The 12,414-nt window shown below is 49.6% G+C and overlaps 1 protein-coding gene across 1 annotated transcript in view; it reads right to left on the bottom strand.

Annotated features, from left to right (window-relative positions):
• Positions 1–51: 51 nt before the first annotated feature.
• Positions 52–12,414, bottom strand: part of LOC146174816 (uncharacterized) — a 212,297-nt gene continuing 199,934 nt past the window's right edge. The window contains exons 28-29 of the mRNA XM_084585459.1: positions 2,774–2,864; positions 52–258 (exon numbers count right to left, since the gene is read on the bottom strand). Coding sequence (XP_084441585.1) covers positions 170–258; positions 2,774–2,864 — 180 coding nt within the window. The 3' untranslated portion in view covers positions 52–169. The remainder of the gene's footprint in view (positions 259–2,773; positions 2,865–12,414) is intronic.

Raw genomic sequence — 12,414 nt, 5'->3', positions numbered from 1 at the left:
CATTCGCGCCAGAGTTGACAAAGAGAAAGTCAGAACAGAATAAATGGAGTGAAAAGCACCGTTTATTCGCAAACGACTTTGATAGGAGCAAGGGTCCGTATCGCTGAATTTCCGATTCCTCACGCAGCCTTCTCATGGCAAAGCCAGCGGCAGGTCTTCCATGCAGCGACTATGTTCCACGCCGCAATGTGGTCTTTTGAAACCTGCCGGCGCGCAGGCTGTCGTCCCGGACTCTTCGGCACTGCTCTTTGAGAGCCTCTGCGTTTCGAAAAGAATCACTGGTGATATTTTCTCTGCAGAGCTCCATTACGACGGTTGTATCATGCTGGTCCGAAATGTTTAAATTGAGCAATAAATGCAGCTTAATTTTCTTCTCGACTACTGCACCTCGTATTGCTCGTGGAGATTTACATAAGTTTATCATTCATACACTTTAGATTTACAGAGTGTAGCACTCTGGAATACCTAAGCCGATCATCGGCGGCCGCCGAAAACGCATAGCATGCGGACATTTTTCCATTACAGTGCTATTAGTGCTCCGTCTAGCGACAGAGGGGTCGGTAGCCATCGCCATAAAGCCACCATGATTTGTTAAAGTTAGCAAAATGAAAATTAACCCTTTCGGCAGTACAAAAGCGAATTATTCGCAACGTTGCGCGAAAATGATTTCTAATATCTCTTATAAGAAATATTTGAATTTTCTTCGTCGAAGCCGTATATCATATGCTTACAGCGACGCACTTTGCTACACAGTCGATTGATTTAAAACATCTTTATTTATTCAGTATTCTCAGAACATGTGGGTGGGCCGCCTAGTCCGGTAGTCCATTGGCTGCTGCTGCTGCGCTGGCCCTCCCCACCAGCCAGTGCTGACGGTCAGGATCATCGCTGAGCAGAATAGCCTCCCACTGCTCCTCCGAGGGGTTGGGAATGGGGTCGACTAAGGGATTAAATTGGCATGCCCACACCATATGGTAGAGGTTAGCTACCTCTCCACAGTGTGGGCACTGCGGAGAGTATAGTGTAGGGTACCACAGGTGTAATTTAGCTGGTGTTGGGTATGTGTTGGTTTGTAGTCTCCTAAGGATGTTCTCTTCTAACTTATTGAGGGATTTGTGTGGTGTTGGGTACTCCTTTCTGGCTGTTCTGTATGGCGCGAGATTGTCAGCATACACTGCTAAACCTATCAGGTCACGGCACCCTTTATGGTCATCAGGGGGAGACGCCCGGTATAGAAGAGCTCGGGCATGCCTGTGAGCGGCTTCGTTTCCTCCTGGTAGTTCCAGGTGACCGGGAAACCAGATGATTGATGCTTGGTTGGGTGGGTGCTTAGTTAGCAATGACAACCCTGACTTATGAATTAATCCGTAATTGAAGTTGCGACAGGCGTTTTGAGAATCAGTGAGCACAACGGCGTTGGGGTTAGATGCTACAGCTAATGCAATAGCTGCCTCCTCTGCGTGAGTGGGGTTAGATGTTTTCACCGAGGCGCAGTTCACCATCGACCCCGCAGGCGTTGAGACTACGATAGTCATGACTCCATTGTGTGGTCCTGCTGCGTCCACGTAAAGGGTGTTAGTCTGCTTGTCCCATTTCTTCTGCAGGGCTTCCCCTCTTGCTATCCTCCTCTCGATGTTATATGCGGGATGCATATTCCGCGGAATGGGGTACACGTTGATGCGTCTTCTCACATCGCGTGGGACCTCTTCCCTTTGGTCAATTGTATAGGGCTGATTAACATGGATCTTCTCGAGCAGTTCTCTGCCGGGTGTTGTAAGTGCGAGCCTATTGAGTTGTGAGAGCCATTGTGCTTCCCACATCTCTTCGAGGGTATTATGTACTCCTAGAGCCATGAGCTTGGCCGTTGGCGTGGAGTTCGGTAGCCCCAGGGCCGTCTTGTAGGCTTTCCTGATGAGTGTCTCCAACTTTTCAATTTCCGACCTGGAGAGGTTAAGGAATGCCGTCCCGTACATTATCCGCGAGATCACGAAAGCTTGTACCAAGCGGATGGTGTCCCTTTCCTTCATGCCATGGTGTTTATTTCGGATACGATGTATCATCCGGAGGATTTGCTCGGTGGATGTTGTAAGCTTCTTCATTGTGGTGGTGTTCTGTCGCCCCTGCGGGATATACTGCCCTAGGATCTTGATCTCCGTGGGTTTCTGTACTGGGTGGCTCTCTATATACACCGAGATGTTCTGTGCTAGGGGTGTCCTCGGGTTCTTCAGAATTAGCAACTCGGACTTTTCCGGCGCACACTGGAGGCCTCTCTCCCTGGCGTACCGGGCCACCGTGTCCGCTGCTGCTTGAAGACGCTCCTCGATCTCGGCGTCACTCCCCGAGTTGCACCAGACAGTGATATCATCCGCATACAATGTGTGTTTGATGCCGGGAATTTCGGAAAGAAGGCCTGGTAGATCTTTCATAGCTAAGTTGAGAAATCTCATATGAAGGGAGATCCTCGAAACCGTGCATTATTTAAACTCTAATATTGTCACCCAATCTGCCTCCGACACTTTGTAAACAACTAAAATAATACGCCGAATTCAATTTTCGCAATTTAGGCTTTAAACGAAACGAGAGAGGTCTGCGTCTTTAACAAACACGCCAGAACTAACTCGCTACTCTTTCTGTAAGGTATAGAACCTACTTGATTGCCGAAATTGAAAATAGTTCCAAATTTGCATTAATATATGAATTATGAAAATACGAAGCCAAAACTGTATTTGGTAGCTCTTAGTTTGACCACTTTTTTTCAGTTGTCAGCCCTCACCGTTTTCTTCTCGCAACAGCCGCACTTCGTCCTCCAGGAATCGCTCCCTCTCACTGGCGGCCTGCAAGTCACGCCGTAGTTGCGCCGAGTCCTGTCGAGGAGAAGCAGTTTAAAAGTAAATGAAATCGTTGTGACAACCAGACAGTCTGGTTGACGCAGAAACGTGACATCTGGATGCTTTTGCGAAAAAGCCGCCCGTATACGTTGAATAAAAGTTTTCGGTATCTGTAACCAGCTACGCAGTTAGAAGTTTGGGCTTAAACTGAACATTAAATAGACAAAGATCATTGCGTCTTGCCCTATCAAGTTCTGGAGCATCAAGGGACAAGAAGTGGAAGCTGTGACAGATTTTCTCTTCTTGGGCTCCAAGATTACCTCGGAAGGAGACTGCAGCCATGAAATTAGGAGACGCCTGCTTCTGGGAAAGAGAGCAATGGTTAGCCTTGACCACCTAGTAAAGAGCAGAGACATTAGTCTGCCAACCAAGATCCGTATAACTCGTGCTATGGTCTTTCCAGTTGTGATGTATGGATGCGAGAGTTGGACTGTGAAAAAGGCTGACCGCCGAAGAATTGACGCGTTTGAATTGTGGTGCTGGCGAAGACTCTTGAGAGTTCCTTGGACTGCCAGGAGATCAAATCAGTCAATATTGTTGACCATAAACCCTGACTGCTCATTGGAGGGTCAAATTCTAAAGTTAAAGCTCACCTACTTTGGTCATCTGATGAGAAGAGAGGAGTCGCTGGAGAAAGATTTGATGTTGGGAAAGGGTGAGGGTCACCGGAGAAGGGGTAGGCAGCGAACGCGATGGTTAGATGGCATCCTCGAGGCACTGCAGATGAAGTTATGTGATGTTAGGAAGATAGTGAGAGACCGGAAAGCGTGGCGTGACATGGTCCATAGGGTCACGAAGAGTCGGACACGACTGAACGACTGAACTGAACTGAACGCCTAAATGCTCCGCATACATAAAAAATGACGAGAAGGGGAGAAAAAAAGCAGTGTACCCCAATTGCTGGAATGGTTTCGCCAATTCTGAATCGCAGCCTTCAAAGTACAACCTCAACATTTAGCAAACAAAATTTGTGCACACTCATCGCGCAGTCAAAGTTACAAGCGCAAGGTGAATGCTTTTTAGTACCGAATTTGCTTTTTTATGCAGTTAAGGGGCATTTAGGCTCTCTACATGCACATCTAGTAGCGCACAATACAAATTAGAGGCACAGCAGATATGGAGATTTCGGTTGATCAAAAAACATCACAATGCTTATCGCTTTCGCTAACTCGGGAAAAGCAGCTTGCTTCTAATCCGATAATTAAATTTATCAAGGCAGAGACAAAAGCGCTATTCACTCTTATTACAATTCGTTCATAAAATCATATTGTAGCATGCGTTGACGACAAAGAAGCGCAGAAGTGTGAGAGGAAGAAGTGTGCTAACCTCGAGCCTGAACTCTGACGCTGTTTGTCCTTTGCCACGCCTTGGACCTCGGACGCAACTGTAAAGGTCGCTGTTTACGCGACATCTGGTGGAGGTGCTGGGTACGATTTTCATGAGCCGGACGCCCCCTACAAGCCCAGGACGCACCCCTAAGGTGGAGACCCCAGTACACCAGAGCAGCCGCCGACTGCAAGGTCTGCCTCCCGAGTGTGGTCCTCTCCCTGACCACAGACCAACAAGGAGCGTTTCTCTCAGCGCGATGAATCCCCCGGTATTGACAACTCCTGTCCTGCTCAACCACCAGCGGGATCCACCACATTTCCACGGTCTGCCACATGAGGATGCTGAAGACTGGCTGGAGCAGTTCGACCGGGTGGCTGCCTTCAACGCCTGGAACGCTGACTCGAAGCTTCGCCATGTCTACTTCGCACTGGAGGATTCTGCGAGGACATGGTTCGAAAATCAAGAAGCCGGACTCCGAACGTGGGATACATTCAAGGCAGAATTCTTGCGTATGTTTACCAACACGCTTCGCAAGGAAAAAGCGCAATTGCTTTTAAATAGCCGTATACAACATCCGAATGAAACTGTTACGGCCTACGCCGAAGAGATGAAGCGACTCTTTCGACGCGCGGACCCAACCATGTCGGAAGAGAAAAAAGTGCGCTTTTTGATGCAAGGTGTTAAAGAGCAGTTATTTGCAGGCCTGGTGCGAAGTCCCCCAACAACTGTCGCCGAATTCATAAGTGAGGCGTCTACCATCGAGAAGGCACTTGAGATGCGCGCCCGGCAATACCAGCGCACTACAGTGTCTATGAACGCCGCGAGTGCAGGTGAAGCCGGACAGTTTTCGTCAGAATCGCTGCGTGATACGATCCGGGCGATAGTCCGGGAAGAGGTGGCCAAATACCTGCGGATTCCTCCACAGCCACAGGTTGCCACAGTTTCCGATATCATCCGTGAGGAAGTACAACAGGCGCTGGGTGTTCCCGCACCCGTCACCGTGCACGCACCCGTCACCGGGCCCGCACACGTCGCCGCGCCTGAACCCGTCGTAGCTACACCGCTGCCCCAGACCCTGAGCTACGCCGCGGTCACCAGCCGCTACCTGCCGCCTTCGACAGCATCCTACGAGCCTCGCGCACCGGTCGCCCATGTGTCTTCACGGCCGAGCGTACGCCGCCGAAGGACCGATATCTGGCGAACGCCCGATCACCAACCGTTGTGCTACCATTGCGGCGAAGCTGGACACCTGTGTCGCCGCTGCCCCTACAGGGAACTCGGCCTCCGTGGGTTTTCTTTTGATGCCCGTCGTCCGTTGCCTGGTCAGCAGCCACGCGAAATCGCAGAATATATTTCGCGTTCCAACACAGGCCCAAGCCGCCTCCGATCGCCGTCGCCTCGCCGTTACAGCTCTCCTGGACGCCAGGAGCAACTCCAAAGTCCCCATAGGGGAAACTAGATGCAGCAGCCTCTGGAGGTGCGGCTGCTACAGTGCGAAAATTTCAAGATCCTCCACAGACCCACGACAGTTCTTCACTGCAAACTACAGTTCGTTACATACGGCCACCAGCAGAATCGACGCCGCTACGAAATTCCGCTGATCCTCAACGTAACCACGACGCCGACAGTCGCCCCACCACTCCTTCAGAGCATCGAAGTCGAGACCGAACCCCACGAAGCTGTCGCCGCCCGACACAACAAACTGCCGACCTGCAGATCTCCGTTGATGGCGTAGACGTCACTGCTCTAGTCGACACTGGCGCTGATTATTCAATTCTAAGTGCACACTTCGCCAAAGCTCTCAGAAAGGTCACAACATCATGGGGTGGCCCGCAAATACGCACAGCTGGCGGACATTTAATTATGCCCACGGGAGTGTGCACGTCGAGGATCACTGTACAAGGGCAAACTTTTCTGGCGACGTTCATCGTATTGGCTCAGTGTTCCCGTGACGTCATCCTCGGTATGGACTTTTTAACCGAAAATGGCGCCATTATCGATCTGCAGAATAAGTCCGTGAGATTTTCAGTTGAGAATGCTATCGAATCCAACAGCCTGCTCCCCGCTGCACTCCACATTATTGATGACCATGTTAGTGTGCCCCCACGTTCAAGCATTATGGTCTCCGTGGGTTCCCTCCCAATCCAAGATACAGAAGGCGTCGTCGAGACAAAACAGAAACTGCTTATTGAAAGAGGCATCGCCGTTGCCAGGGCAGTTGTTTTTGTTGAAAATGGCAAAGTTGATGTTCTTCTCACGAACTTCAGCAATGAACATCAACATCTGAACAGAGGGACAACTGTCGCATATCTCGACGCCATAACTGACACTAGTTATGAATGCAATTTCACCAGCGCTTCAGCAACAGAACCCTCCGACAACACTGAACCTCTGTACGATATAAACCCGGCCTTACCTCGAAAGTATCGAGAGAAACTACGGCACCTCCTCCGTCGCTACTCTAATGCATTTGCCAAATCATCACGCGTCGGTCGAACCCACCTTGCAAAGCACCGCGTCATTACAGACGAAACTGTTCGACCACTCCGCCAGTCGCCTTATCGAGTTTCCCCTAAAGAACGTACTGCCATCCGAGACCAAGTGAAGGAAATGCTCGATAACGATGTCATTCGCCCTTCCCGCAGCCCCTGGGCTGCACCTGTGGTACTTGTGAAGAAAAAAGATGGCACACTTCGTTTCTGCGTAGACTATCGCCGACTGAACAACGTTACGAAAAAAGATGTTTACCCTTTGCCCAGAATAGATGACGCCTTAGATCGTCTGTGCAACACAAGATACTTCTCCTCCATGGATCTCAAGTCTGGATACTGGCAGATAGAGGTCGATGAAAGGGACCGCGAAAAGACTGCTTTCATTACACCTGACGGGCTATACGAATTCCAAGTCATGCCCTTCGGCCTTTGCTCCGCGCCCGCAACCTTTCAGAGACTCATGGACAGCGTTCTTGGAGATCTGAAGTGGACGACATGTCTTGTATACTTGGACGACGTAATTGTGTTTGCCCCGAATTTCGAGGAGCACCTCCGTCGCCTAGACGCAGTACTAGACGCCATCCAAACGTCGGGCCTCACTCTGAAAGCCGAAAAATGCCATTTTGCTTATGAAGAGCTGAAGTTTTTGGGCCATGTCGTGAACCAAGCGGGAGTTCTGCCGGATCCTGAAAAAACAGTTGCCATCGCCAATTTTCCGACGCCGCGGGACCAGAAAGAGGTGCGACGCTTTCTTGGACTATGTGCATATTATCGACGTTTCGTGAAAAACTTTTCTAAAATAGCCGCCCCCCTTACACTTCTTACTAAGGCTGATATGCCGTTCACATGGGGCGACCAGCAAATGGACGCATTTCAGGAGCTTCAACGTCGCCTGCAGTCACCTCCAGTTCTAGCACATTTCGATGAAACCGCAGACACCGAACTCCACACGGATGCAAGCAATGTCGGTTTGGGCGCTGTCCTAGTCCAGATACGGAACAGTGAACAACGTGTGATCGCCTACGCTAGTCGGGCTTTGTCTAGGGCTGAGACAAACTACTCTGCCACTGAAAAGGAATGCCTGGCCATCGTGTGGTCTATTTCGAAGTTTCGACCATACCTGTACGGCAGACCCTTCAAAGTGGTGACCGACCATCACGCGCTTTGTTGGCTGACAAGCCTTAAAGATCCTTCTGCACGTCTCGCCAGGTGGAGCCTACAACTTCAAGAATACGACATCACGGTAACCTACAAGTCAGGTCGTAAGCATTTAGACGCTGACTGCCTGTCTCGTGCTCCTGTACAACCAGCTTCGGACGCCTCAGGTGACGACGACGCATTTCTGAGTGCAATTAGTTCAGACAATTTTGCCGATGCCCAACGGAATGATCCCGAACTTCGCCAGGTAATCGACTTTCTTCAAGGTGCCGGCAGCATGGTCCCTAGCCCTTTCCGTCGTACTTTGTCTTCTCTGTGTCTCCGTGATGGCGTTCTCGTCAAGAAGAATTTTACAGCCAACAGTCGCCAATATCTCCTCGTTGTACCAGCAAGCTTAAGGGATGAGATTTTTCAAGCCTGCCACGACGAACCCACATCCGGCCACCTGGGAGTCACTCGGACGATATCCAGAATTAAAGAACGGTATTACTGGCCTCGTTTGCCAAGCGATGTAACGCATTATGTTCGAAGTTGCCGTGACTGCCAACGTCGAAAGGTTCCGCCTCTGAGGCCAGCCGGTCTTTTAAAGCCCATTACGCCACCGTCCAGACCATTCCAGCTAATAGGGATGGACTTGCTCGGACCGTTCCCTACTTCCACCTGTGGGAACAGGTGTATTATAGTAGCTACTGACTACCTGACTCGCTACGCAGAAACCGCTGCTCTTCCTTGTGCTACCGCTTTTGAAGTTGCGAAATTTTTCGTTCTTCAAATTGTCCTGAGACATGGCGCACCAGAAGTACTCATTACTGACAGAGGAGCTGCATTTTCTGCAGAGCTCATCCAGCATATCCTTGTTCTTAGTCGCACCAATCATCGTCGCACGACTGCATACCACCCGCAAACAAACGGCCTGACAGAACGTTTGAACAAGACCATTGCCGATATGTTGTCAATGTATGTGGACGTCCATCACAAGACATGGGACGAAGTATTGCCGTATGTAACATTCGCATACAATACCGCCGTTCAGGAAACTACCAGCATGACTCCATTCAGCCTAGTTTACGGCCGACAAGTGACGACCACGCTCGACGCCATGCTGCCCCACATAGACGAAGGTCCAAATGATGATGTCGCCTCTTTTCTACAGCGTGCCGAAGAGGCCCGTCAACTTGCACGGGTGCGAATACAGCAGCAGCAAGGCCGAGATGCACAACGCTACAACCTGCGGCGGCGGACTGCAGACTATCTGCCAGGTGACCTTGTCTGGGTTTGGTACCCCATTCGACGACGCGGACTTAGCGAAAAACTCTTGCGCCGTTATTTCGGCCCCTACCGCGTTCTTCGACGCGTCAGTGAACTGGACTATGAAGTCGTTCCGCACGAGGAACCAGAGCCCCGGCGTCCCAAGCGTTCTGAAGTGGTCCACGTGGTCCGCTTGAAGCCTTTTCATGCCAGATAGTGGCCCCTTTTACTTTGTCCCTCTTTCAATATAGCATCGGGACGATGCTTTTCGCACGGGGGGGCTAATGTAGCATGCGTTGACGACAAAGAAGCGCAGAAGTGTGAGAGGAAGAAGTGTGCTAACCTCGAGCCTGAACTCTGACGCTGTTTGTCCTTTGCCACGCCTTGGACCTCGGACGCAACTGTAAAGGTCGCTGTTTACGCGACAATATGCTGATCTAAATGAATAAACCTCTCGATGGAACAATGCTATGCAAAAAATACTTCAGTGGTACCTGTCATCCCCCTGGGAAGTGTGTTGTGTAGTGATTCTACTGTGAAGTGTTTTGCGCGTTTGTTTGCTAAGCTTCCGGCAACAAAGGTGGTCAGAAGCAGAATTTTCTACCAATGTTCACTAAAGACCGTCTACAGAGAGCAGTTTTACTGGCGCAAACCAGGTGGCGCCAGTGTGTACAGGCACCCACTGTATGTCGCCATTAACCTGCCAACCACGGACCGCTGCTGTACTGCTCTTGTCGCAAGTCAAGTGAGGCCGGTAACTATTAATAATAAATCGTCAAGTGATTTCTTTTTGCAATGCTCGCTCTCAACCTCCAACGCACGGTCGGTGAATGAAATGAGATAAATATACTGCTCGGTCTGGCATGCACTTGGGCTCGTGTTCGTGTTTTACAAACGGACGAAACGTCTTGTTTCTCCTCTTCCACCATACATAAAGCACCTGGCCAGGGTTTCTGATTTTTCCTTTTTGGCGCAGTGTCTACTGGCAGGCGTAGACCTTCCATCACCTCACTATGTGTAGCGATGCACAACATGAAAAAAGAGAGACCAGAAAGAAAGTAATGCCTCCGTCCCTCCGTAGCAGGGGCGTGTGCTCTTATAGAGCTTATTCACGTGACGTCATTGTAGCTTTACTGACAACCGTGGCGCGCACAACGCAACATTGGAGAGAGGGAAAGAAAGAGAGCCTACCGCGAATCATGACACGGCATCGGTGAAACCCGAGCTCTGGTTGGACAAGTGTACGTCAAATGAACGGAGCGAGCAGCAGGGAGGACGCCGGTATACCAGCGCCGACGCGTCGGAAACTATTTTTTCGTGCTTTTAGTTTCGAACCGCCCAACGTTATGGCGTCTCCACAATATAGGGTTCCCACAACTGCCGCCTGCTATACCTGATAGTGAATAGGGTCCACAGCGTCCTCAAAAAGGCAGCTACTTTAAGATGACAAAGAAAGAAAGAAAGAAAAGCCGATACCCCATCTACGTTCACAAATGCACATACACGAAGCTCCCTCGTAATCCTCGTAATGACGCCCACGCATGCGTTTCTCACTCCACACAATAATTAAGCGTTTTACTATGCATCTGATCATGCATTTCTGACTGGTTTATGAAAGGCTAGACATTTTTTCGCCAGCGATAAGGCACCACGGACGTCATGTTCATCATTACCGATAACTTTAATAGCTGCCGCTAAAATCCTCAGCGTCAAGAAGTGGTCGCTTGTTAATTATGACTTTTATTCCTAAAGTAATGCACAATGAGGTCGAGAACAATGTTCGGATCGCTCGGTCATTCGACAAGGAATTTTACGTAGTACAGTGGTTTTCGCGGCTCACGCTTGCTTTTCTGAGTTCTTGTGCGGTACGGTGGCGAGTTGTTAGTGCCGGAAAAGAAATTGTAGATATGCCAGAAATTATACGCGGTGGCAAATATCAGCGCTGCAGACTGTGTAAGGACGAACGAGTCGTTATCAAGCGACCAGCTGTGGTATGATATGCTCTGATGCCGCACCACTCTCGAACGTTTCCGGAAGTCTTGCTATTTCCAATCCTCTGAGAACCTATATGAAGTGAAATTATGCGGTGTACACATGGAAAGCGTATTTTGTTTTTCGGGTAAAGCGCAAGGTATTTCCTTGTTTAATTGGCGGAGTGGTGGGGCCTCGACCTACTTTTACCTCTTCGTCCTTAAACGCATGTCACAATGTTCATGTCCTTAACCTTCAATGGCCATACACCTCCGACAACACTGTTCATAAAAAGCAAGAAGGTTATTTGAGGTGTAGAGGTGACGTTTCGGACGACAGCATTTTGCATGCTCAACTGATTTCCTGAAATAAAGATGCGGGCTACGCAGTCATATGCAGATGATACCACTTTAATGGCAGAAATTGAAGCGGAACTCAAGAGACTTCTGATGCGCGTACAAGAAGAGAGTGAGAAGTTTGGGCTTAAACTGAACATTAAAAAGACAAAGATCATGGCGTCTTGCCCTATCAAGTTCTGGAGCATCAAGAGACAAGAAGTGGAAGCTGTGACAGATTTTCTCTTTTTGGGCTCCAAGATTACCCCGGAAGGAGACTGCAGCCATAAAATTAGGAGACGCCTGTTTCTGGGAAAAAGAGCAATGGTTAGCCTTGACCGCCTAGTAAAGAGCAGAGACATTAGTCTGCCAACCAAGATCCGTATAACTCGTGCTATGGTCTTTCCAGCTGTGATGTATGGATGCGAGAGTTGGACTGTGAAGAAGGCTGACCGCCGAAGAATTGACGCGTTTGAATTGTGGTGCTGGCGGAGACTCTTGAGAGTTCCTTGGACTGCCAGAAGATCAAATCAGTCGATATTGTCGACCATAAACCCTGACTGCTTATTGGAGGGTGAAATTCTAAAGTGAAAGCTCAGCTACTTTGGTTATCTGAAAGAGAGGAGTCGCTGCAGAAAGCTTTGATGTTGGGAAAGGTTGAGGGTCACCGGAGAAGGGCTATACGCAGCGAACGCGATTGTTAGATGGCATGCATCCTCGAGGCGCTGCAGATGAAGTTATGTGACGTTAGGAAGATAGTGAGAGACCGGAAAGCGTGGCGTGATATGGTCCATAGGGTCGCGAAGAGTCGGACACGACTGAACGACTGAACTGAACTGAACACAGTCATACATGATTAATTCTACCGCAACAGATAGCACACATGTAGTCGAGGGACTAAAATCTGAGGGAAGCACTTTTGTTTCAGATTTTAATGTATCTTAACACGAATAACACCTCTCGGGCTAGTTGGTTCATCAGAAGGCAGATCAG

The sequence above is a fragment of the Amblyomma maculatum genome, chromosome 11 (assembly GCF_055883805.1).
Source record: "Amblyomma maculatum isolate TAMU_Amacu chromosome 11, ASM5588380v1, whole genome shotgun sequence".
In the NCBI taxonomy this organism is placed as follows: Eukaryota; Metazoa; Arthropoda; class Arachnida; order Ixodida; family Ixodidae; genus Amblyomma; species Amblyomma maculatum.
This window is presented reverse-complemented; position numbering and strand designations above follow the sequence as displayed.